The following is a 27,762-nucleotide window of genomic DNA, read 5'->3' as shown; positions in this document are numbered from 1 at the left end:
GAGCATCCCCACACGTAGGAAGTCAAGGAAGGGAGCCAGGAGGCCTGCGTGGTTGAATAGGGATCTGTTGGGTATGCTCAAGCAGAAGAGGAGAGTTTACAGGTCATGGAAGCAGGAGCTGGCCACTTGGGAGGAATATAGGGCTGCTGTTAGAGGATGTAGGAAGGCAGCTAGGATAGCCAAGGCCTCCTTAGAATTACAGCTGGCGAGAGGGGTCAAGGACAGCAAAAAGAACTTTTTCAAATACATAGCAGATAAAACTAATACCAGAGGCAATGTAGGCCCACTGATGAATGGGGTGGGTGCCCTGGTGGCAGAAGATACAGAGAAAGCAGAATTACTGAATGCCTTCTTTGTCTCTGTCTACTCTGCCGGAGGCTGTCCTGGGGAGCCCTGTACCCCTGAGACCCCGGATGAAGCCAGGTCAATGGAGGAGTTTGCTTTAGTCAATGAGGACTGGGTTAGGGAGCAATTAAATAGTCTGGACATCCATAAATCCATGGGTCCAGATAGGATGCATCCGCAGGTGCTGAGGGAGCTGGCTGAAGTCATTGCTAGACCGCTCTCCATCATCTTTGCCAAGTCTTGGGAAACGGGAGAGGTGCCCAAGGATTGGAGGAAAGCAAATGTCACTCCAGTCTTCAAAAAGGGCAAGAAGGAGGACCCAGGTAATTATAGACCGGTCAGCCTCACCTCTGTCCCTGGGAAAGTAATGGAACAGCTTGTCCTTGGTGCCATCTCAAGGCATATCAAGGATAAGAGGGTTATTAGGGGCAGTCAGCATGGCTTTACCAAGGGTAAGTCGTGCTTGACCAACCTCATAGCCTTTTATGAGAATGTAACAAGGTGGATGGATGATGGCAGAGCGGTGGATGTGGTCTACCTTGACTTCAGTAAAGCATTTGACACAGTCTCCCACAGCATCCTCACAGCTAAGTTGAGGAGGTGTGGTCTAGACAATAGAGTAGTGAGGTGCATTGCAAACTGGCTTAAGGAGAGAAGCCAGAGAGTGGTAGTCAGTGGTGCGGAGTCTAGTTGGAGGCCAGTATCTAGTGGAGTGCCTCAGGAGTCAGTACTGGGGCCAATATTATTCAATATATTCATTAACGATTTAGACGAGGGAATAGAGTGTACTATCAGCAAGTTTGCTGATGACACTAAGCTGGGAGGAGTGGCTGACACGCCAGAAGGCTGTGCTGCCATCCAGCGAGACCTGGACAAGCTGGAGAGTTGGGCGGGGAATAACCTAATGAAATTTAACAAGGGAAAGTGTAGAGTCCTGCATCTGGGCAGGAACAACCCCAGGTTCCAGTATAGGTTGGGAGATTACATATTAGAGAGCAGTGTAGGGGAAAGGGACCTGGGGGTCCTGGTGGACAACAGGATGACCATGAGCCAGCACTGTGCCCTTGTGGCCAGGAAGGCCAATGGCATCCTGGGGTGTATTAGAAGGGGGGTGGTTAGTAGATCGAGAGAGGTTCTCCTTCCCCTCTACTCCGCCCTGGTGAGACCACATCTGGAATATTGTGTCCAGTTCTGGGCCCCTCAGTTCAAGAAGGACAGGGAACTGCTGGAGAGAGTCCAATGTCGGGCAACAAAGATGATTAAGGGAGTGGAGCACCTCCCTTATGAGGAAAGGCTGAGGGAGCTGGGTCTCTTTAGTTTGCAGAAGAGGAGACTGAGGGGTGACCTTATTAATGTTTATAAATATATAAAGGGTGAGTGCCACGAGGATGGAGCCAGGCTCTTCTCGGTGGCAAACAATGATAGGACAAGGGGTAATGGGATCAAGCTGGAACACAAAAGGTTCCACTTAAATTTGAGAAAAAACTACTTCTCAGTGAGGGTGACAGAGCACTGGAGCAGGCTGCCCAGGGAGGTTGTGGAGTCTCCTTCTCTGGAGACATTCAAAACCCGCCTGGACATGTTCCTGTGCGACCTCACCTAGGCGTTCCTGCTCCAGCAGGGGGATTGGACTAGATGATCTTTTGAGGTCCCTTCCAATCCCAAACATACTGTGATACTGTGATTTTGCTGCCCAGTCACTGACAGCCTAAGAACAGTCATCAGCAGAGTTTCTCAAACTGGAACCAGTTTCTGGGAGAGGCTGTAGTCCTGCTAGAAGCACAAACAACAAGCCAGAGGCAATCGAACACAGCTGCCCTAAGCTTGCTCTGGTTAAGGCTTGACAAGACTACAGGTCTTGTGCTAAATACTGTGTCATGTATCTCTTTTTTGCTGATCCTAAGGAAGAATGAAGATATCCTTAGGCTTAGACACAAAATATGCATGCCTAACTTAATCCAGCCTAAAGCAATTTTGGTAGACTTCAACGACATCTGTTCACCCCCTCTCTGCACGGGTCCTTGACTTGCTTCCCAGCCACCCATTTTATTCTGTATCCTCTCATCTGTGAGTAAGAACAAAACAACATGGCCCTCATCCCTCTTGTTTTTAATATCTGTCCTGGTTTTGGCTGGGATAAGAGTAAATTTTCTTCCTAGTAGTGCTGTGTTTTGGATTTAGTATGAGAATAATGTTGATAACATGCTGATGCTTCATGTGTTGCTGAGCAGTCAAAGACTTTTCTTCTCCTCACACCACCACACCAGCAAGAGGGCTGGGGTGCACAGGAAGCTGGGAGGGGACACAGCCAGAACAGCTGACCCCAACTGACCAAAGGGATATTCCAGATCAGTTTATTTCATGCTCAGCATATCAACTGGGAGAAGAAGAATGAAGGTGGGGACATTCAGAGTTAGGGTGTTTGTCTTCCCAAGTAACGGTTATGTGTGACAGAGCCCGGCTTTTCTGGGGATGGCTGGACACCTGCCTGCTGATGAGGAATGGAGAATGAATCCCTTGTTTCGCTTTGCTTGTGTGTGTGGCTTTTGCTTTGCCTATTAAACTGTCCTTATCTCAGCCCATGAGTTTTCTCAATTTTATTCTTCCAATTCTCTCCCCATCCCACCCAGGGGAAGTGAGTGAGTGGCTGTGTGGTGCCAGTTGCGGTTAAACCACAACAATATTGTATGCCCTTCATCCAGTTCTGCTGCAGTTTAGAGGAACAATGAAGAAGGACATGTTGTCCTAGACTCAAGCTTAGCATGTAACCACCTTTGTCTACAACTAGTACAATAAGATGCTTCTCGTTACTTCTGTAAAATGTTATTATTTGTAATGCACTTTTAATTCCAACACAAACCATAATTTTCACATTTTTTTTCCAAATTAAAAAAACATGAGGAGAAAGATCATTAACAGTGTAAGGACAGTTATCTTGGCTTTTTTTTTTTTCTTTTTTTTTTCTTTTTCTGAGGACAAAAAAAATAAACCCTGGCAAACTTGAGGCAACCACTAAAGCATCTATAGTTGGCAAAAACTGAATTTTAACCGATAAGGCAGAAACAATTGTCCAATTCACTGTTGAACCTGGTACACAGGCAAGAGGAGGCCAAAAGGTCACTCACAAAGGGCTAAATATGCCAGATATTGAGCAAGAACAATTCCTTCTTACGGGCTTGACACTGCAAATCAGGTTTCTAAGGCTCCTCGGTTTGTTACCTCTCTCTCAAAAGCAAGAAAAAACTATTCCTGATCTATACTTAATATGCTGAATACTGACACTTGTCTCGCATTCCACAGAAACTGTTACTTACCCCTCTTCCATTCTCTGCCAAACCGGCTGGTATACAAGGAATTCACTGCAGACTGTTTCCCAAATCTCACTCACATTTGCCATGAAGAAAACCCACTGATTCCATTCTTCTTGCCTTTTTAAAATTTGGTTTGGAATACGGGTTTTGTTATTCCTACCCCTTCACTGAGCTCCTGCCCTCATCTTGCCAAGCTCAAAACTCATAGCTTGCTTTGGCTTCAGCAGAACTGCAAAGGCTTTGAGATGCCTATATAAAAACAAGCATGATTTTCTCATTGAAGCTAAGCTTTTGGGGACATGCCCCATGTACTGACCTCCACCAATGGCCTGGGTTTGCGCTCCACTGCAAACCTGAAGTGGCAGAGTTCACAGTAGCTGGTGTTTGAAGATGACAGCCAGTGCTCCAGGCAGCTGCGGTGAATGGTCCCCAGGGTCCCTGTACATTCGCAGGGGGAAAGCAGGTCTTCCTGACTGCTGCCCTCATGGCAGATCCTGCAGATTGCCCAGTCATTGAAAGGGCTGCTGGAGGAGAGAAAATTGCACACAGGGCTGTGATGTAGCCTCTTTCTGTATGTCACGAATTAACAATGTGGGAAAGATTTGCAGCTTGTGTACTTGCTCTGTAGTTAGAACACTGGGCTGCTGGGCTAATGGCTGCATGCAGTCTGGTGTACTTGTTTAAAATATCTCTTCTGGGGGAGAAAAAGTGGAGAGTGCAAAACATATCAGAGTGACAGAAGACAGACAGACAGACAATCAAGTGCTTCTGTATCTTTGGATTTCCCACCTCTTCATATTCCAGTGGAGCAGTCGCTTCAAGAAATATCTAAATGCATCAGGGAAGTTTCAACCCTGCCTCAGCTGGGCACCTCTTATAGTAATGATGATCTCTGCCATCACTCCTGACCTGCAAGGTAGCATCTCTTATGCTAGTGATGATCCCCTGACCTCTCCAGTGATCAACAGCAAAGGCCTACTGGACCTGAAACAGCAGCAGCTTGCCCTGTAGGAGTGTGAAGGCAGGGTCACAACTTCAGGCAGGTGTGTGCAAGCAGGAAGCTCCTGTCCACGGGGAGGGTTTCTCTTTGGGACAAAACCCCACCAGCAGCTCAAGGATTGATATTAACAGTATTGAAAAGGAGGACTGTGTCACACACACCCCTGGTGGCAGGGTGCTAATGTACAAAGGGGGACAGGTGATCCTCCTGCCAGTGAAAACCTTAATGACTCTTGATTTTAACTATTGAAATTCTCTGTTTTGCAGAGGAATCTTTCAGGAAGGAGGAAGGCAGTCGCATGGCTGCCTGAGGTGCTTGGGTTTAGAGCAGTGGGCAGAAAGCAGGAGCAGACTGAGAGCAGCAGTGCTGCTGAGCCATGGATCCACTATACTGCAGCTTCAAATCAACTCCCCCTGAATGCCAAGGCTCAGAAAGTTCATCTCTTGGCAGAGGTCTTGGAAACAAAACCTCTCCCTACCACTTATGCCACTTCAGGTGATCTCAGAAAAGTGGGTTTTTTCACTGTCACTGACAAAACCTCACTAGCAGATAGCATACAGTGGCACACAGCTATTCCCTCTGTCCCTCTTCTGGGCCTTTGCAGGCTGCCCCAGGTAGACCTCACTCAACTGTAACTGCAGGAAAGAGTAAAGAAGCCAGCCCGCTCCTTTCCATGTGCCTGGTAAAACTGTATGAACTTGTGCTTGATGCTCTGCATGTACATCTGGGCTGTGCAAAATGCACTGGGTTTTAAAAACTTGCTACAAGTAAAGGTGAAAAAGCCATTTCAGGCTGTCACATTGCAGGTGCAGCAGCAGTTAATAATTCTACTCTTCACATAAATGCAGTGGATTGGATTATATTTGCTGTTTTGTGAAAATACAGGGCTACCCATGCAGTCTTTCCAGCTTGACACCACTGAAGTGGCATTTAATTTTGTCCCAAGTATCAACTTTGGATATGGCCAAACCCCTAAGTATCCTCTTTCTTGCTTCTAATGAAAACAAAGCCAAGGTGGAGTAGGGTGGTGTTTCAAAGGATACAGTTTAAATGTATATTTCACCACTAATCTGCCATTCTACACTGAGAGCAGGAAAAGGTGCTCTCAGTCACTTGGTTGATGGCTGAAGCATGAACACTTGTGTGTGCATCTCTGCTAGAAATAGCCTGTCCAGCTGCTCATCGCGCTGGCTTGGGAAGTGTCAAGAAAACATTTTGCAGAAGCACTGATGGCAGCAAAAAGGCCAAACACAGCATCCCACGCCAGCCAGCGCCTGCCGAACCCTCCCGCTACACATCAGGGCAAATTACTGCAGCTGACACACTTGAGCAGCAGCATCCCCAGACAGCTTGCTTCCCACTTCTTCACGGAGTATAATGATGAGGGCTTAATTACATATGTAGCATAATCATTATAAAGTTAAGACGAGGGTTTAATTATGAGTGCAGGGTGGTAAGCCTTCATTATGCACACCACCACATCTTCCCTTCAAATGCCCGCAGGACTTGTGGGTGGCAGCTGGGGAGGGGGCACTCGAGCCCACACAGGGAAGGGGCCTGGCCCATCCCAGCACCCCTCACGTACCTCTGCGTGGCAAGCGTCCGCACGACGGAGGAGAGCAGCTGCCCATCTTTGGTCGACACTTGCATGACATACTGTGGGCAGCTGTTGGTGCCAGCGGGCAGGGCCTTGCCGTCGGGGGATGGCAGGCGCTCAGGCGGGACTCCCGGCAGGTGGCTGCAGCGGCTCATCCTCATGGCAACGGCTGGTGGGTCCCCATCTAGGGAGCAGGGAGGACAGGTAAAGGGCACGTCCCTCCCTGTCTGCAGCTTCACCACACCAATCAATACCAAGCGTGGGAAAAAATGTGCCCCCCCCTCCCCACCCCAACCCTCTGAAACCCGCTCAGAAGGCAGAGGAAGCTCGTGACTTTGTGTATCATGGAAAACAGCCTGTAAGTCTCCGAAAGAGCATACTGGGTCTCTGCACTGCTTTTTTTCTCCACAGACTCCTAAGCTTATGAGTGATAAATGACAAAACTAAATCTTTTTGTCCCTCCCCCCCCAAAGGCTGCAAAGGCAAATAAAATCTTCATCTCTTGTGCTTTTAAACTTAAAGGCTGTCTCTGCCCACCAATGGGTAAGGTTACGTATCAGAGGAAAAAGTGGCCGATCAGCTCCAAATCCCCTGTGAGAACATTCCACTGCTGCTAAGTGCCTTCCATCAACAACCCATGGCAGAGCATGGACCCAACAAATAATCCTGTACAGGCCTTGTGTCACACAGACCTGCTTAATAACAGCCTGTGTGCAGTAATAATTTATGCCACAAGGTGAGGCAGAAATCACAGCTCGACTGTGTCTTTTTTCTCTGCTTTACTCTTTCTTCCATCACTTAGAGTGCTTTCAACAGTGGAAACTGGAAAGCAAGGGTTATGCTCATAATAAAGAGCCTGGGGATGTAAATTCCTGATAGCTTTGCACGATGCTCCTTGCTGGGTGTGCTTGTTGGTGAGAGGAGGCTGTGTATCTCAACAGGTAGAGCACCAGGCTGTGCTCCTGCAGGCTTGCTCTCCAGATTGCTCACCAACAGCATACAAACAGGGTGGATTAATCCTTTTGCAAAAGCAGGGTAAGACTTCCTAGCATGCCTTTAGAGACTTGGCTACAGTCACATGTAAACGCTACAGATTACTACCACAACATTCACACCTTGACAGCAGACACGTTTGTCTGCGCTGCATTTAACCCTTAAAAAAAGCGTTTTGCATTGGACATCACCATTGCTTGTGTAGTAACAGTACCACAGAAGGGAACAGAGTCTTTAGAAATTAAACATTAATCCACACTTTTAAACAGAGGTATGTCTCTGGGTTTTAAAAGAAATCTTGTAATTTTATCTCATCAGATTTAACGAACACATGGTGCAGTGGTGATTCCAGAAGTTTCGCAAAGGAGATGAGAGCCTTGAAGATGAGGAGCACAGTGGCGGCCAGCGGAAGTTGGCAACAACCAATTGAGAGCAATCATGGAAACTGATCCTCTTACAACTACATAAGAAGCAGCTGAAGAACTCAACATCAACCATTACGCAGAATCTCAGAATGTTAGGGATTGGAAGGGACCTCAAAAGATCATCTAGTCCAATCCCCCTGCCGGAGCAGGAACACCTGGATGAAGCTACACAGGAATGTGTCCAGGCAGGTTTTGAATGTCTCCAGAGAAGGAGACTCCACAACCTCCCTGGGCAGCCTGTTCCAGTGCTCTGATACCCTCACTGAGAAGAAGTTTCTTCTCAAATTTAAATGGAACCTTTTATGTCCCAGTTTGCACACTTTGTCCCTTGTTGACATTGGCTGTCACCGAGAAGAGCCTGGCTCCATCCTCATGACACTTACCCTTTATATATCTGTAAACATTCATGAGGTCACCCCTCAGTCTCCTCTTCTCCAAGCTAAAGAGACCCAGCTCCCTCAGCCTTTCCTCATAAGGGAGATGCTCCACTCCCTTAATCATCTTTGTTGCTCGACATTGGACTCTCTCCAGCAGTTCCCTGTCCTTCTGGAACTGAGGGACCCAGAACCGGACACAATATTCCAGGTGTGGTCTCACCAGGGCGGAGTAGAGGGGAAGGAGAACCTCTCTCGACCTGCTAACCATACCCCTTCTAATACATCCCAGGATGCCATTGGCCTTCCTGGCCACAAGGGCACAGTGCTGGCTCATGGTCATCCTGCTGTCCACCAGGACCCCCAGGTCCCTTTCCCCTACACTGCTCTCTAATATGTTGTTCCCAAACTTATACTGGAACCTGGGGTTGTTCCTGCCCAGATGCAAGACTCTACACTTGCCCTTGTTATATTTCATTAAATTTTTCCCCGCCCAACTCTCCAGCCTGTCCAGGTCTCGCTGGATGGCAGCACAGCCTTCTGGCGTGTCAGCCACTCCTCCCAGCTTAGTGTCATCAGCAAACTTGCTGACAGTGCACTCTATTCCCTCATCCAAGTCATTGATGAATATATTGAATAATACCGGCCCCAGTACTGACCCTTGAGGCACTCCACTAGATACAGGCCTCCAGCTAGCTTCCGCCCCATTGACCATGACTCTCTGGCTTCCTTCCTTCAGCCAGTTCACAGTCCACCTCACTACCCGATTGTCCAGACCACACTCTCTCAATTTAGCTGTAAGGATGCTGTGGGAGACTGTGTCAAACGCTTTACTGAAGTCAAGGTAGACCACATCCACCACTCTGCCATCACCATTATGTCCTCATAAAAGGCTATGAGGTTGGTCAAGCATGACTTCCCCTTGGTGAAGCCATGTTGACTGCCTCTAATGATCCTCTTATCCTTGATATGCCTTGAGATGGCACCAAGGATAAGTTGTTCCATCACTTTCCCAGGAATGGAGGTGAGGCTGACTGGTCTATAGTTACCCAGGTCCTCCTTCTTGCCCTTTTTGAAGACTGGAGTGACATTTGTTTTCCTCCAGTCCTCAGGCACCTCTCCCATTTCTCAAGACTTGGCAAAGACGATGGAGAGTGGTCCAGCAATGACCTCAGCCAGCTACCTCAGCACCCGTGGGTGTATCCCATCTGGACCCATGGATTTATGGATGTCCGGGCTGCCTAATTGGTCCCTAACCCAGACCTCATCAACCAAGGCAAACTCCTCCATTGTCCTGACTTCCTCTGGGGCCTCAGGGGTACGGTTGTTTGGTATTTGGAAGCAAATTGGAAGGTAAAAAAGCTCAATAAGTGGGTGCCTCATGAGCTGACCGAAAATCAAAAAAATAGTTGTTCTGAAGTGTCATTTTCTCTTACTCTACACAACAACAAACCATTTCTCAATTGGATTGTGACATGAGACGAAAAGTGGATTTTATATGACAACCAGTGATGATCAGTTCAGTGGTTGGACCGAGAAGAACCTCCAAAGCACTTCCCAAAGCCAAACCTGCACCAAAAAACGTCACGGTCACTGCTTGGTGGTCAGCTGTTAGTCTGATCCACTACAGCTTTTGGAATCCCCATGAAACCATTACCTCTGAGAAGTACACTCAGCAAATCGATGAGATGCACCAAAAAATGCAACACCTGCAGCCGGCATTGGTCAACAGAAAGGACCCAATTGCCCGACCACACGTTGCACAACCAACACTTCAAAAGTTGAACACATTGCTTTACCAAGTTTTGCCTCATCTGCCATATTCACCTGACCTCTCATCAACTGACTATCACTTCTTCAAGCATCTCAACAACTTTTTGCAGGGAAAACACCTCCACAATCAGCAGGATGCAGGAAATGCTTTCCAAGAGTTTCTTGAAACCTGAAGCACAGATTTTCATGCTACAGGAATAAACAAACTTTTTTCTCATTGGCGAAAATGTGTTTCTTGTAATGGTTCCTATTTTGATTAATAAAGATGTTTGAACCCAGTTATAATGACTTAAAAGTCATGGTCCAAAACCGCAATTACTTTTGCATCACCCTAACAGAACAGGAAAATGGCTGGCAAAGTGTTTGTTTTACAGGATTATTTCAGCTATTTTAAGACCATGCATGCCCCAGAGAGCAAATGAAGGCTGATGAGACAGCTTGCAGGGGATATGGTGTTCAGAGAATGGGGAAGGAAATCAGACTCTGGCCTTCCTTTACAATGAAAATGAAGCAAATGGCTGATCTCAACCATTAACACATAAGAGATGCAGACTTTTTAAGAGAATAAGAGCCATGGATTCTCCAAGGAGACTGTGGTATCAAGATTTTGGTTTTAAAATCCATGCTGAGACTGTAACAAGAATATTCAGCAGCTGAAGAGCTGGTTCATTAAACTTAAAAAGCCTAGGCAGTACCATGCTTACAGACCCATGCTACACAATTATATATTTCTTTTCTGATTGCTTCACTGACCTCGTTAAGTACAACAGCGTGCTTATCGTTGCGTATAAAGTGACTATCCAAGCCTTTACAAACACATCCATCAGCCACTTGATGAGTTCAGAGCATTTGCTGAAGCATCAGATGATGCAAGTAAATGGAAAGCTTTAAAGCATACCAGAAATAATGTAGCTTTATCCCTGTAATGATGTTAATTCAAATTTCTGTGTACAGTACTGCATTGATAGCCCGCTTTTCTATGTTACTACACCCACTCATCTTGCACATCTTGTCTATCCCAAATCTATTTTAAGATCACCTTCCTACTGTAATATTTAAACCAGATCTTTTCCCTCTTCTAGTTTTTCTGCTTTGCTTTTGTTACCAATCTCTGACTCTCCTCACCTACATGACATGAGATCTTGGGACGGGAGATGGCAAAGTCTAATAGTCTTTTAGAGTGACTTTCCAATTTCAGCACTACCTTCCAGCTGTCACTGATAAGTTTGTACTTCTTGGTATATTTCTTCTTCTCTTCACTCTCTTGGCAATTACTTCAGTCAGATATACAAAAGTCTCATTTTCAGGGTTGTTTAATGATCACAAATAGAAAAATATTAAAAATGGAAAATATGAACATATGCATTTATGGATATTAGAGCAAAAATAAGGATATTGCATGTATTTTCTTTGTACCATAAATGTGAGGAAGAAAAAAACAACAACGCTGTTACATTCTCACAGCTGTTTTGTGTCCTCAGAAATTTCACATTCCTGTCTGGTAAGAAGTCAGTACATGTTTTCCTGATGGGAGGACACAGTGGAACAGCATTCTATGAAATGTTGATTAGTGTGTCCTAGTTGTGATTTATCCCTTCCACTTCATTCACTGGCTTTTGAAATACGTATCTCAGTGAGTATTGCGAGTCTCACATACATTCCTGTTACTTCTGCATTCAGTGCTCTGGTTTACAGACATAAAAAGCACAAGTCTCATGATAACAAGTCTACTCCCTTGTTCAATTTACAGTTACAGATGTAGATGATCACAGCAGTTTGCAGTTAGTTATGCTATTTCCCCCAAAAAAGTGAGTTACTATACATACAGTTATTAAATTAAACCTAGCTGTCACTGTGAAAAAACAAACAACAGAACAGAATGAGATGCAGTGTATTCAAGCAAATTATCTGAGTCATGCTGGAGCTGGGTAGAAGATTCAAGAGCAACCTACGTACTTTACCCAATAACATTTTATAGGATGCTAAGGTAGCAAATATTAGGGAAACCGTACACTGTTTTTTGCCTCCTGATCTGCTGGCTGCTACTCCCAGTGTTAAAACGATAAGTCAACACCATCTGATTATCTTGCCTTTCTCTGTCCTCTCCCACTGCTTCATTTTTTAAACCATTCCAAAGTCCAGACTGCATGCTAGGGCTTCAGTAGTTATTAAGAAGTATCTGGAAGTATTTTTTTCCTTGACATTATACAAATGAATGCAAATATGTTGGAAAAGTGGCTTAGCTCCACAAACAAATGCCACCAAACACTTGCAATCTTTGTTTCAGAAACAAGCTACTTCTCGGCTTAGTCAACTGCTGATTATTGCTAACAACGCACCCCCACTGAGCTCAACAAACATTTCTTTATGTGCTGCAAGGTATTTATAGCATATCTTCTTTCCCATGCTTATATTTCTTTTTAAGAGAGCTATAACTTCTATATCAAAAGAAGCCATAAGACTCAACAAATACCATTGAGAAAGTTTCTGCTGCTCTTCTTGAATTATACTCAAATATGTGTTGTTAAAACTAGCATTACTGTCCTGAAAAGGAATTTAAAGAAGAAACTGTCTGCATTTACAATAAGCACCTCCAACTGGAATCCTTGTTGCACTCTGTCCTACTGTGTGTGAATTCACCTTCAGTATCATACTGAAGAGTTAGATTATCACAGTAGTTTTTTTTAAGCAGTGACGCTTGAAGCAGCAGTGAGTGGCTTAGATTTGCATGAGACAAAAATATCTTACACTTCAAACAGTGAGTTGCAAAAGTTAAACAAACATTCATGTAGAGACTGTGTGTGCATTGCTCACTTATTTTTTTTTCCCCAGCATCTTTGTTAAGAATTGCACATATTGCACCTCTCACAGTGATGGTGTTTCAAATTTGGAAATCCACCCACCTTTCTTATTCCATGTTCCCATGAGCTACTGTATTAGGTTCAAGAAACACAACTCAAGCATGTACCAATCAGCTTAGTGACTTAAAAACACGCATGAAAAAACACTGCCTTCCCACCTGGAGACATCTTCCCAAGAAATACTGCATTACTAAAAAACACAGCCATTGATTAAAACAAAACAAACAAAAAAACAGTTTTCAGAGATGTATTTTTGTTTCCTGTTTATGTACTTTCACATGCCAGAAGAATATTTCTCTTTTCACTCTATTTACAACCCAACATTCAAAATTAAAATGACAATCCAGTATCAAGTAGAAATGGCAAACTAGTTGTCCTGGAGGTCAGGAGTGAAACCTAGCCACATTGTGTGACTTGACAGGTCCATGTCCCCTACATGGGCCCATGACTGACTCAGCCTGCACCACAGATTCTGCAGGTACAAAAGAAACTCTTCTGCATAGATTAGCAGTTTGGCCTTCAGTGAATTGTGTTCATTGACAGATTTTTACTTCAGGACAGATCAGCAGATTAGGAGCACAGATACAATTCTGCATCGTACTGCAATGTGGAAGAACAGTGCACCTTGTGGAGAAATGTCTTCCACCTTTATTTTTATGTCAATCCTAGTTGATTACTCAGAATGCAAATTGTTGCATTCTAAAGAGTGTACAAATAACTAGTTTCAAAAGTTGTTCTTCACTGGCTTCAAACATATCAAACAAGTATTACAGTGTATATACTATGGGTTTTTTTTCATGGAGAACAGGAACTCATCTTTTCCTCACTGAGGTTTAGACAGTATTTTTATGCCATTGTGCCTCTTAAGACAGCCATTTTTCCTAGTAGTTTCTCAATACAGAACACGTCCATGTTCCAATTATCCTGACTTTGCATGATCCTTATAGAGATAAACCACTATGCACAAAAGGCCTCTGCTTTAATTAAATTACTATTAGGTGTCTAGTTACAGCAGGACAGAAGTCAGGACTGTAGGTGGTTAAGCTAGCCATGACTGAGCCCAATCCCACTATGTTAAGGTTCTCCAGAGACTAAAACAGGCATTGCAGTGACTGGATGACTTGCTGCTTTGTCTCTCAGATTCACCTTCCCACTGAAAAATGCAAAAGAAGAACCAAAATTCTCAGCTACACAGTACAATGAAACTTTCTAGTTTTTTCACCTATTGAGACAGGGTACACTGAAGATGGCATGGCCAGAACCTTTCTAAAAGAGCAAGACACCCTGGGGCACCTGAAACCCTTATTTTAATAACACTTGACACCCTTATGAGTAAGTTTTCTGTATGTAATTTCCAAGGCATTCATATCTGGAATTGTTTTAAATGTTTCTTGACCCTTCCCTCCACACTCCACCACACAGAGCTTCATGGATCCCCTCCTGGTTTCAATCCCACTGAGGTGACTAAGTAAAGAAAGTAATGGAGTAACTGGTTGTTCCAGTTGTAGCCCTAGATGCTGTCTGCCAACACGGAAGATGCCACCATACTTCTTTCAGTGTGTTTCTTAGAAATCAGCTGGCCACTGTAGGCTGGTAATTACAGTTTAGGAACCTTGCGGCGTGGGAGATGCCTGAAGGGCAGGCACGGCCTGGGTCCCCTATGGTGTGTGTCTGGCCAGGCCCTGTCTCTTCTGCATTTGCGGCCCCAAGACTCCAGCTCATCAGCTACTATTACTTTTTTTCTCTGGACTTGCTTCCAGTCCTGTTGTACTACTGCGTGTGTGTACCAGGGTTGTTCTTTGAAGTAAGACTTTACAGCAGCTAAGACCTGAACTCATAATGGGAATGGAGCTCTCCTACAGCCTTAGTGCATGTAAGGATCAGTAGCATTGGTACTCTTGCTCTGTTTGTTATAAAGTAAGGAAAATAAAAAGGTACAGAAACTTTCCGCAAAAGCATCTTAACTCCACAGGAGGTGCACATAAGACCGTTAAGTCCTACAGAGTAAAAAATTAATTTCTGCAACTTGAGAAGACAAAATAACTCCTACCTCTGATAGTCATTTGTGGCTTACAAAACAGGAGGACATATAAGATGCTGCATAACCTGTCCACTTACGGAGGTGCAAAGCACTTACTGGCATTAAGCCATCAGTGAGAAAGGCAGCGGGGAAATGGCACTGGGGCACAGCAGTTTCGATACATGATGACAGAAGAAAGATGTTGAAGATTTTTCTTAAGAATCCACACAACCTGATCAGCAGCATTCAGTTTGTAAGAACTACACCACCACCACTACACCTTCCAAAGGAGCTATGAGAAACAATCAAATGCTGCAAGAGGAAGATCCAGTACTAGTTTACCAGTTGAGGAAGGTGGTAATCTTCACATTCCTTGCAAGATTTAACTTTGAAGTATGTCAATATATAGAAAGCAGTGCAATACCAAACTCTACTGATATTAGGAAATTTAGTTTGGCTGTTTCAGCCCATAGTTTACTAATACTTTGTGGTGTAGACAGCATTTTCTGCTCAGCTGGCCTGACTACAGAGAGCTCCAAGGCCTCTTAAACTAAAACTACCATGCAGAAGCGTGCAGGTAAACTGTAATTTCATAAACAAACACATCAAAGAGCTGAGTGCTGGTCTGAATCAGTAGCACAAAGCAATTCGGCATGAATAGTCCTTAAGAGTCTTCCCATGCATTTAAAAAAAATCACTGCCCACCCACAAATTAATGTGGGTTTTTGTTATCTACTGAACCTTGAACCATTTTTCATGAAAGCAACGGACCACCTTTTTGGCACTGTGGACTTCAATAAATTGCTTTATTTGTCTGCACAGCCAATAAAGTAAGTCTTTTGCTTAGATTTTTCTTCTTTTGTTGGTTGTCAAAATGGAAGATGTCACATGATAACAAATATCATAATTACTTATGCTGTCTTGCATTTATAATTAAAAATCAGAAGACACAAATACAGTTCACAACTGATCCAGAAATAGTAATGATAGTTTCTTTTGAAGTATGAAGGCACTTTTTTTTCCTAGTATTATTCTTTTCTGGTGGAAATGTCTTTCCTCATAGGAGCTGGAATACAAGACCTGTCTGTCTCATTTTTCCTAGAAGATATTTTGGATTACTAGACAAATAGGAGGAAGTTATGATTCAGCATACTGAATGGTGCTGCCAACAGATCTTCCCTCCTGAGCTGAAGAAGCTGCTTCCAGGTTCTCTGGAGCAACACGGGTTGCAGAAAACCACAACTGTCTTTTGCATGAATGGGCTCCCTGTGCCTGTGGAAGCTGGTGGAACATAGACATTAATAAAACAGCCTAATGTGCTTAACTGCACCCTTACTAAGCATAACCTGAGAAATAAGTGTTTTTGTATATGATGCCCATTTTGCATTTGTAAACTCCTGGCAATGGCTTGGTATTGCCAGCCAGACTCCCAGAATAGCCACTTAATCTACGCTTGCCTGTTGCATCCACCAGACGTATGCACAAACTCTGCTGAAGTTTGTCCCTGCCTGCCCATCACTCCTTATAACTCTGTTCCAGTTACACCAGCCCACACAACTGTCTGTTGCAGCTAAGTCCAGACGCTGTTTGCTACCACAAGTTCTTCTGATTTAAGGGTCCCGAGAGTGCTCAGCTCCCTGGAGCCAGATGTACACTGGATCCTGAAGGTTGGGTGACATCCCATGCCTGGGCATTGAGCCTGACATATCAGGGAAGGAGAACAGGAGCGTGAGTGGTAAAGGTTACTCTGTCCTGGAACGGGGTACTAAGGACATGCTGCTCCAAGATAAGCATCCTTGGTGAGGAAGGCTGTAGTAGTTTTGCTGACAATCTTGAGTGAAGGAGTCAAAATGAGTAAGTATTTTCCAGATTCTTTCCACAATCTCCTCTATGCTGCTTGCCACTACAGAAATCTTTTTACTAGACTTCCTTAACTGAGAAAGCTAATACTTGGAACCAGAGGCTAAGGCTTGCTTGCACCTTCTACTGGGTGACTACACCCAGGCTGAATCCCTGAAAATGGAGGAAGGTACTCATCCTAACATGTTCCTAAACTCCCTTTTTTACATTGTCACATCCTTTCACACTTCCCTCCCTTCTTTGCCCATTCCTGCCCACAAACGTTCTGCTTATGCTGGTCCAGCTTAATGATGGATTTTGGAGGAGTCAGAGCTTCCCCGGGGTAGCTGCACTCCCCTCTGCCAGACTGGCGGTGGTTGTACCGGCGAGCAGGGCTGACCCCGCACAAGTGCATGTGTCACCCCTCTGGCAGAATCTCAAAGCTACCTTTATTAAAAGATCACGTCTAAGGCTGAAAAACTATGATTACTGACAGAGTCATGCTAACTGCTGAGACAGTGCTTTTCTTCATTTATTTTGATTAGCGGGCACAATCTGGGAAGTTTGGCTTTCCACAGAAACAATGTGGTTTAATGAATAAATACTGCTCCTGAAGTCTGACCCAGAATAAACCTGAATGTGGCTTCCCCCAGTGGAGGGGTGGGAATGACACTGCCCTGAATCACTGTTTCCAAGTGATTTATTTACAACTTGGATCATTCCAGGACACAGCTTAAGCTGCAGATGTTTTCACACTTAACCACCAAAATGCGGTGGCAGAATCAGTATCTGCTTTATGCTGCAAACTTACAAGTTAAGATGCCTGGAAGCTCACTTTTGCACTAGAAAGTGAATTGCAGATTATTTTTCACTTTCCTAAATTAGGTTACTTTATATGTACAAGACAAGCAAATTCTGTAACCAAATGCCAGACATGCATGTTTACTTTTCAGCCTAAAATGTGTAGGATGAGGCTTGTACCATGAGAATTTAATTTCTCTTCAACAAGGACCAAAGAAGAAGGAATTCCTTGTCACTCCTTTAAGGTCAGGTTTAATCTCTAAAAATCACTAAATACTTTGTTCTGAAGAGCGGTAATCTTTTTTATTTGCACAATACCTCTAACAGATACTGCACAACCTTTAGCACAGGAACTGTAAAGTTTTCAGAAATCCCTCTCTCTGCAAGTACAGAGGATTTCATCAGAAAACCTGTCTTTCGCAATTTCCAACAGCAGTAATTTTAACTGGATCGGTCATGGCCTCTGTACTCTGCCTGACCTCTCTTCTACTTAGAACCTTCATTTCTAGTGCTTGTTTAATCAAAAAAGCATAATCCAAGAGTGCAGGATAATCCTTCCACACAAGCGTATCTCATCGTGCCCTCTGGGACTCACGCTACACCTGCACACTTTGGGGCAGGTAAGCACACCGAGGAAATGTAACAGAAACCATACCTACTACACCCTAATGTTTTATATCTAACTATTTTTTTCAGCAGACAGTGAGGACCAAGACAGTGTGAGGACCAATGTCCCTGTTAAATATGAAGTCTTAAAATATTTGTTAAATACACAGTCTTAAGAGAACGAGTCAAGTCAGATTTGCCCAAATTTGCTTCATTTGATGGAACACTGAACTTCTCCAACTTTACATTGGACTCAAAGTTTGTGTTCAGCAGCTGCATGATGAAGCTCAGGGGAAAAAGCTTGCAGTTAAATCTTCATGTACTCCTAAGGCCATGTTTTCCCCACGAAACATCCAAAAATAGTTCTCACCATTTCCAGTGCAAGGCTAAAAAGAAGGGTTGATAATAGCACATGAATTATAGCCCTGTCCCACATAATAAATCCCTAACTGTGCTTCATTTTCTACTCATACAGGTAAATATCAGCTGAATTCAACTCATTATTCCTGACCAGGTAAGGTCAAGCTAAAAATTACTTGCTTAAACTGCAAACGGTGTAAATATGCTTAACTTCATGCCTGGGGTTTAATAATTAATTCCTGTTCATGTGAAGCTTTTGTAAATTAATTATTTGACAAATGGGAGCAGTTTGTAAACCTGTGGTTTTACATGGCTCACAGTGGTCTGTTCCACTTAAATCTTGACTGGGTCTATGACGAAGGAACTTCTCTGTACAAGAGCTTGCATGACAGAGAACACAGGCAGTGCTGGCTGGTGTTGGAGGCAAGAGGCTGAAAACTGCAAGCCAAACAGAGCCAGGGATGAAAACCAAGTAGTTTGTTTCAAGCTCTTGCAGTTGAGAATGCAATTAAATATAATCTCATTAAAAACATCACATTTATAGACGTTACCACTGATGGAAAAGCAGCTGAATGTATGAAAGTTTAAAAAAAAAAATAAATTAAAACCACTTTCAAATTAAAATAAGTAGAAAATTTTAAACAATTATCTTTTTAATACCTTAATATTTTAATTCTAGAATTTAGCAATATTGGCTGTGCCAGCCTTATGCTTGCTGCCAAAAACTTTGTTAGAAGCTCAATGAATTACTTATCTTTAAGATTTCAGTTTTGAAATAGAGAAACAAAGATTATTATCTTATCCTGAATATCTGTGTTTCAATGCACTGTAATTTAACCTGAAATCGTTATGATACCTTTATAGTAACTTCTTTTTTCTTAGTATTCATCTGCATAAATATTTAACATTTACTTCCTGTACAGAGCACCTCTCTTCTTCCTCGGTGATGCATCCCAAACATCCTACCCTGTGAAACCTTTCAGTAGTGCTCTGTGCATTAGTAAAAGCATTGCCTGGTACTCTGTGTTGAAGCCTACGTGCATTAAGTACAACAGAAACTTAAGCTGAAGGAAGGGAAGAGTCTCCCCTCTTCTTCTCTAGATAATGTGTTTGTCGGTACTACAATGAAACTGCAAACTCCTTGGGGTTGATTCAAGTCTTCTAATGTTTTATTCAGCAATGAATCAGCTGATGACACCTTGTGAGTACATGAAATTTAGCTTGTATGTGACACTTTGCAAAGCCTGCCTCAACCATGCTTTCTCTTATTTTAAGACTATGTAATCACCCCACATTTCTGAAAGTGCCATCTAACAAGTCCTTCTCCTTCACTGAAGAAAATTTACTTCGTATTATTTTATCTTGTAGTGTTTTAGTTGGCAGTAGCTGAACTTTTGACGCTTACTGACAAGGGAATTACTCTCCCAAAAACATTGTTTAGAAAAAAATAAAACATTCCTTAAAGAAAAATGACTCAAAATTCAGGTCTTTTCCTTTTCCCTTTTCTCTGTTTACCCTGCAGAAAAAAACAGCTAAAAATGTTCTCATTTTCCTCCACACAGGAAGATACACTAATACAAGAGCAAAAGAGTTTCTTTTTCTCAGCAGGAGGAAAATGTAGACTCTGTGGCTGTCCACAATGTTTACATAAAGATTTCCCTCTGAACTTAATTCTTGAGTCTTTCATCAGACTCCAAGACTTGCACTGTAGAGGTCACTCCAGATGTGACAAGCACATGGGAAAACTGCAACTTAACTAAAGCCAGCGATAGTTCCCTACACTAACTAGTTTTATGTCCATATCTGTTGTGCTGTGTAAGACTGTATGCTACAGGGACTGGACTTTCCCATTCCTTTTCCAGCAAAAAGCACACCAAGAATGGGTTTTGTCACTGTCAAATGAACTTGGCACTGATCTAACAAATCAGACCTGACACACAGACCTGAGAATGAAAAATAACTGCTGTAAACATAGCATATAAAATTAAATTTCTATTCTGTAATTTTTCAAGCAAATTACTGAATTGCTGCACTAGTGAATCAAAACCACAAGACAGAACTAAATCAAAATAGCATAGCTATAATTTGACTGAACAACATCATTCTCCTTATTCAAATCCAAAAGAAATATTAACAAGAAAAATAAAAAGAACAAGAGTTAGAAGTGAACTAGGTGTTAGCCTTAATACTATGAGAAATAAAGGCAAAGGAAGTTTGGAGTAGATGCTGATCTCAGTTGGGATTTTAATCTCCGTGTTATTGTGATTTATGCCTATGATTAGCTTTGGACAAGGCAGTGACAGTAAAACAGCCTGATGGTGACATCTCAGCTTGCACCAGTGCTGTTAGAGCTTCATGACAGTCCAATAACTGTTGTGTAACTTGTACCATTGCCACCTATTTCTTCAGAGGCTACATGTACAGTATAGTTTACCTGATTTATACCACTATATCGCTTTCTAAACTGGCGAAATTCCTAGCTAGCCGTCATAGCCAGATTCTGGCCTCCTATCCCCAAGATAACATCAGTTGAGATCTTCACCTAACATCTTCTACAGCTGCAGGAATTTTGAGTGTGGTCTTACTAGTCTAGGAAATTGTATCCTGCAGTAGCAAGTCCCAGATCCTTGAGAAAAATACCTTACTTACTTGCATCATGGACAAGACTAAAGAACAAAATAAGAAACATATCCTTGTGTCCACTTTGACTGGCCTTGAAACAACTCTTTCAATGCCTCTTAGATCAGGCTTCATGACCTCCAAGGAACTTCAGAGGAACACACCCAGTTTACAACCATGAAACAATTTACTTATGTTACTTTGGCCAGAATGAGGTTGAAAAATCAACACATACTCATATCTACAGGGACAACCTTGATCAACTCACAGAAAATATTCAGTCCTATAACCCATGTATACTGAATATAAATTCTTTCAAAGTGTATTTATTGCTTGAAAGGTGTTTTTCTCCTTCTCCAACATGAAGAGTGTCTGTCAAGCTTAATATGTGTAGGGACAGAGAACAGTATTAGAGAGAAGTGGGCCATTACCTCACCACCATGCCCTGGCTTGGAGCTCATCCTATGTGTATGGATATGATGAAGAGACTCTGGTCCAATTCCATAAGAAGGCCAAGTCCCTTTAAGGTTTGAAGATGTGATAATTACGATATTACTCCAGCCACCCTTTTAAAGCCGTATCTTACTATAGATTCACTTACGTCTTGTCAAAAAGTATGTACATATACCACTTTGCATATCATAAAGTATCACTGCTGGCACAGAAAGCATCCAGGAGAAAAATGCTGAGTGCATGGGCTAGTTGCAGGGGAAAATGCATAAAGTTAATTGTTGCCAAAGGGCAAAATAGCTAAAAAGCTCAAAGGTTTGCTTCAGGGGCTGCACAATTCTGGGCTTTCTGGAAAAGCTGTGAACAGCCAGAATAAAAGCTAAGATAAAATCATTATCTGCCTTTGGCAATGCCTTATGCCAACATACTTCACACTCCAAAACATTATCCATTCTTAGAAGCCAAGTAACTGAAGATTCTTCAACGTAGCTCCCAGACAGGACAAGACTTATCCTCCCGTCATTGCTTTCTGGTGAGACAGGTAAGGAGGAACACTCCAACAGAAATTTAGGATGTAGGGTTTCCATAACCTGTTAGTAACTTCCATAACACAGGATTTTGTTGGTCTCTGTCCCCTCCACTACTTTAAATAACTTATTTTCAGCCAGCCCTACCCCACATTTGGACTGTGGAAAGTTCTAGAGTCTATTCAGTGACTATCTTCCGTTTTGACACCTCGGGTCCAGTGACTATACACAGCAGTTAAGGAAAGTATAGTTAGAGATGATTACCAATGAAACCCAAAAATGGAAACGTTAGAAGCCCTAAAAAGAATAGCCTTAGCTAGGTACTCTAGCTCTGTTTCTTACTCGACACCCATTTATAGTTACATAGCCCAAGAAATGTGAAGTTTGAGGATCTGGCTTTGAAGAGGTTGCCTAAAACTGGACAGTATTTAAAAGAATAAACAAGCATACCACACTTTTTATGAAGAGCACTTTCCTTAGTTCAACTAATGTTCCGGCTTAAGCTTTTAAAGCACATTTAACAATAATCCAAAGATGGTGGGCAAACAAAGAGGATCAAATAACTAGTTTCCAACTCTATCTGCTTATTTAGTACATGATGAGCACTGAACTCAGCTCTGAGCAACAGATAGAAAAGATGACACCTCATCCCAGGAGGCTTCCATGCAGAGATGTCTCAAACTCAGTAGTAGATCAATTACACAGATGATTCTGCTGGTTCTGGCAATCAGAAAAATGCAGACAGACTATTTTTAGCATGGCGCTTCATTATCAGTTTAATGACATCCTGAGATTTATCAGCCTGTCAGGCCAGAAAGAAAGTACACCTTGTTAGAGGGAAGCACTAAAACAAAGTTCCTCATTAGGTACTCTGTCTCCTAGCTTTTCTTTATTGTTAGAAGGATCATTTTTCACCCTGTAAGTTGTATAATTAAGAGTCAATTATTTTCTATTTTATGTTAGGCTATTGCCATGACTTTTACCTTTCTTGTCTTTGGCTACTACATTTTTAAGTGTTTGCTTCTGGGTCTTGATATATTTTCGATATGCATTTTATAATAACATTGATACTGAAGTAGAAAAACTGATCACTTAATGTATGAACACCTTAGTAGACTAGTGAATCTTAGTGAATTTTTGTCTCATCATTTTGAGACTGCTGCTTTGCCAAAGGTTAATTAAATTTCCCATACCATCTGGGCATTGTTCTCAGTCATGCTTGTCCTTAAATTTGTTCAATTTTCCATCAAAAGTATCCCCACTGTTTTTGTTAGGGAGCTTACTTCCTCTAACAGCTCTCCTTCCTTTCTACCTCCTGGTTTATCTCTTACCGATGCTGTGGATGCAGAATGAATTCCTGATATCACATAATGCTATAAAATATATCTTAATGCTCTTGACATACTTGTCTATGTAATACCCTGCAGACATACAACTTATTTGTAACCCTAAGGAAGAACATTGATTCAAAAGAGTGATTAAAAAATTAGTTGAAAGTAAGCCAAAGTCTTGTTGAAACCCTTCCTCAATGCAGCTTTTTTCCAAAGCTGAACAGTCACATCCTTGCAATGATTAAAACACATATGCACACCTAATGTTTGTGAGATCTGCACTTTCTGACAGTATCTGCTTCAAGCACATTACATTCCTGACTGCTGATACAACCAGTGGATGGACTAATTATGGATAGGTATTTGTCATCAAGTGTACCCAGAAACTAAACTGACATTATCTGTGTCATTGCATATAGCCATCAGCTCATAACCACCAAGCAGAGCTGAAAAAAGGAAAACAGAGGTAGAAAATTCCTTGTCTCAGCCCCAAAATACTGGACAACCTTGGCCCACACCAGAGCTCGCTGCCTTCTCAAAAGCAAAACAAGAGCCCAACGCCCAACAGAAGCAACAAATTGCAACAGGCCAGTGCAGGCGGAGGTGTGGGAGTCCAGATGGTGGTAAATTTCACCTGTTTAATATTTTTTTGATGCAAATGGAAGGCAGTAACTGACTGCTTGCCATTAGTCTCTTCAGGAAAGAAAAAATAAATGTACCTGTTTATACTCCTGAACATGTTTTGCCCCTAACCAAGTGTGAACAAGCAAATGGTGAAGGTCTGTCAGCCACTATCCAAATAAGCTTGGAGAAAGATGTCCTTGTATTATCTTGCTTTAATAGATAAACATATACAAAACACCAATTCCCATGGCAAAATTTGTCCCATAGTCACTTGAGTTTGTAATTTTTCATTGTTCCACTTTGATGTAGTTAACAAAAGCTTTCAAATCAAACTAACCAGGCCCAACTTGGTCTGAAACCTCTAAAACGAGCTAGAATATGAACAAGTAAGAGAGTGAGAGCAAGCCAGAAAGAGCAACATGTATAAGTATAAAATATCTAAAATGACTGAGAGAGTTGCCTGTTAGTTTCTAAATCTTAATGTCAGCAGAGCATGATTACAACAGTAATGTCCAGTGAGGTATTACTATACTTCCAATTCTGCTTCCCCACTGCACTTTTTGCAGTTGGTGTAAAAATGCTGGTTGTTCATATGGGCAGGACCTGAACGACAGGCACTCAAACAGCAATTAGGAATTAACACCATGTTGTAGGTCACAGCTGAAAGCCTACACTAGCCTTGCAGCTGCCTATTACTTCCAGCCCAAGATGTGTCCTTAAAAGCAGGATTATCACACCTCTGCAACACAACCCTATAGTCACTATCAGTAACTGACCAACCAGTCCTGTGCAATGAAGTCACCTTACAGCTATGAAGTTAGCTTTAAGGGCTTTATTATGGATGAGTTCCTCCTGTGCTATTGAAAATACTTTGATCTCTCAGGTTTCAGCACAGCCTAAATTTAAAATAAGCTGCTATAAGGGAAACCATCCTTTTATGCTGCAATTGAACTGCATGGATTGAAAGGCTACAGGCTCAAGTAGAAGGAAAGTAGGAACAGGAGGATTAGCTGCCACATTCATCTTCCTGCCTGCCTTGGCACAGACTCATCAGTAAGAGAGAAACTACCACTTCGGCAGTCATGAAAAAATAGCTCTGTGTTTTGCTGGAAGGGGAAAAGATGGATGTAGGATTCCATTTCCAGCCTCCTAAGATTTGATCAACTTCAGGGGCTGGTCCGAACAAAGACTATTCTGTGCCCTATTAGTACTCCATTCTCAGTAACTAATTCTCCTCCCCCTGCTGCACTAGCCTCCCTCAAACATGAATTAACCTGTCACACTACAAACTGCCGTTTCTTGTGCATGCTTTAGAAGGTGATTATCATAAACAACATGCTAGATGATGGCCACAAGTCTGTCCCAAAGTCAAGCTCTCTGAGCATGCTGGGCTCTGAGCTGACTCCTCAGCTCTGGCAGCAGCCTGTGCAGAGGTCTGGTGTCCAGTCAATGACCAGCATGGCTCCTCCTGAAGCATCTGGGAAGGTAACCCCCTCCAAGCTCTGTGGTCCAGCTGCCCACGTTAGTCTTGGCCACATTCAGCTGCCTCTGCCCACCAGATTTTGACAACCTGCAGTGCCCAGCTAAGTGCCTCATGCAGGACGGCTTCCGTCAGCACAGATCTGCACCAGCAGCTTCTTCAGTCACCACGGACCATGCCCCTTTGGAAGAGTCAGTCTGAGGACATCTGTAAGTTCATAAGGTCTCCAGTGACATCCACACAAGTTATTTTATTCTCTTTCGCAGAGATCTGAGCTCAAAGGGAATCAGACCTTGAAGATTAATTTGATGGTTCAAAGAGCCCAAAGGACAAGGCTCTAAGGCTGTCCTCATGTGAAGATACTAAGATTACTTCATCAATACTGGAAGCTGAAACAATCCCTGTATATTTACCAGTCCCAGCTATGAACTGTTAGTGTTTTATTTCCAAAAATTTTAGAGAGAAATGCATTTGATGCTTCTCACGAACAGCCTTGAGCAGATAAGCAAACAACTAACACCGACCTTGTGTCAGATTTACAATTTTACTTTCTTTCTTAAGCTCTCAGAAAATCTATTATCTAAACCCTGAGCTAGTTAGGATAAAATTAATCTTCCAGTCTTCAGCCCAGTGAGGCTTGTAAAGCATCTGGCTGAGGGGGACACAACACTGCCCTTGAGTATGATGATGTGCCTGACACAGAACAAACTCTTTCTGGCTTTGTTGCTCCAGCCCTGGCAAAAGCCATCTACCAAAGTCCATCAATAAAACCTCCACCAGTCAGTCAAAGCTGCTACTGGAGAATTATCAAGAGCAGGAACACTCTGCAGCTTGCATTTTCAAAGGATTCTGCAAATGTGTCAGGTCATCAGTTTACATGATCAATATTACTCAACTTCAGCTGAGGGCCATTTTCTCTGACTAATGAAATGAAGGGGAAAAAAAAACTTCAAAAAGGCCTCAAATTGACACCAAGGCAATGCCAAGGCAAGCTCTCATGCAGCTCACACACTGATAGGAAGAACCACATGGATAAGAAAGGATTCCAGACTATTGTAGCATTGACCTCACCTCATGCTACTGTCTTGCCTGAGATAAAACACTGGTCAGCTACAACAAGAAATGGAATACCAGAGCTCAGTTTTGATGAGAAATGAAGAGGCAGGTCTAATGCACTTCACCTGTATGCCAAACATCTTGGATTATATCATCTTCCTTCACATCTCAGATGGAGGCTTAATGGAAGAAGTAAGCATCAGCAAGGAACACCAAGCTATGGGTAGGCACCACACAGTGACCATCTCAAAGCAGCAGTCACCATTTTTGAGTGTGTAACTTTAAACCCTTATTAGGTGCTAACTCTCTGAATTGCACATCAACATGTAAGAATCCCTGGTTAGATGTCTACTAAAATAATGAAAAAGATAGCTGAACAACTGCATCCGTCTCTGCAGTTGTATCATACCTCCTGACTGTCCTCAAGCCTTATCACCACCTGCTGCTCTCCCCAGAGGTTTCTACCCCACTGCCCATGAAGATGTTTGGTTCCCCAGCACCAAGACCATTAGCTGTAGTACTTCCCCTCCAGAGGGACTCCAGAGAGAAGTAAAAGGAACAATGAAGACAGTCTCAATGAAGACTGGCAGCCACTACATGGTGCTACAACCTGATCATTGGATAAAAGTTAAAATGTAGGATGAAATCCCATTGCAAGGATGGAATATGGTACACTTTCTTCTATACTAGCTTTTTATAAAGCATCAAAACTAAAATGCTTCAGACTGCCTGGGCTGTAACAGCTTCACAAGAGTATTCATTCATTAGTGTCTACTGTCACATCCTAATAAATATCATAGTCAAGAAAAGTTTTATGCCAGTTGATTGTATCCTTTGGCTTACTTTCTGTGAAGCTTGCCTATTCATCATGACTGCTAAGCCAGAAATAAGTCTTTTTTGCTTACGTTCATCATGGGTATTTCTATGCAGAGACCATATTTACAATTTTTATGTGTTAAGTTTTCAATACATGCCCAGTGGTCTTATGACTGTTGTTGCAAAGTTTGGGCAGACTGATATAAATTTAACAGGATATTAAAAAAAGCATTGGTCAACTGTATATAACAGAACTCTTCTCCCACCTCCCAAAGGGGGATCTGCGCATGGCCCCTGCTAAGATCATGAGCTTGAAAGCTGGGCCAAGTGACACCAGTGGCCATCTCCACTCCCACCTTCCACCAGGAAGCAAAGCATGGCTCCTGCTTTTTTATACTGTTCTTTCTAAAAAGATTCATAGGATTTGAGCAGCAGGTTATCAAGGTCCTCTGGCAAGCTGCATGACCCACAGATTTATTTCATAGCTTTGACTGTTTTTCCACATTCTAGCAATCCTCAGTCTTGTGCTCCATCCAAGCCACTGTGCTTCTCTA

The 27,762-nt window shown here is 42.7% G+C and overlaps 1 protein-coding gene across 1 annotated transcript in view; it reads right to left on the bottom strand.

Moving 5' to 3' along the window:
- The window catches only part of MARCHF3 (membrane associated ring-CH-type finger 3), an 80,581-nt gene that overhangs the window by 19,685 nt on the left and 33,134 nt on the right, over window positions 1-27,762 (bottom strand). Inside the window, exons 2-3 of the mRNA XM_082074666.1 lie at window positions 6,242-6,437; window positions 3,973-4,180 (exon numbers count right to left, since the gene is read on the bottom strand). Of these exons, the coding sequence (XP_081930792.1) occupies window positions 3,973-4,180; window positions 6,242-6,414 (381 nt within the window). The 5' untranslated portion in view covers window positions 6,415-6,437. The remainder of the gene's footprint in view (window positions 1-3,972; window positions 4,181-6,241; window positions 6,438-27,762) is intronic.

Source organism: Streptopelia decaocto (assembly GCF_964273445.1).
Source record: "Streptopelia decaocto genome assembly, chromosome: Z".
In the NCBI taxonomy this organism is placed as follows: domain Eukaryota; kingdom Metazoa; phylum Chordata; class Aves; order Columbiformes; family Columbidae; genus Streptopelia; species Streptopelia decaocto.
Note: the sequence above shows the minus strand (reverse complement) of the source record. Positions and strands in the feature narration are given on the sequence as shown.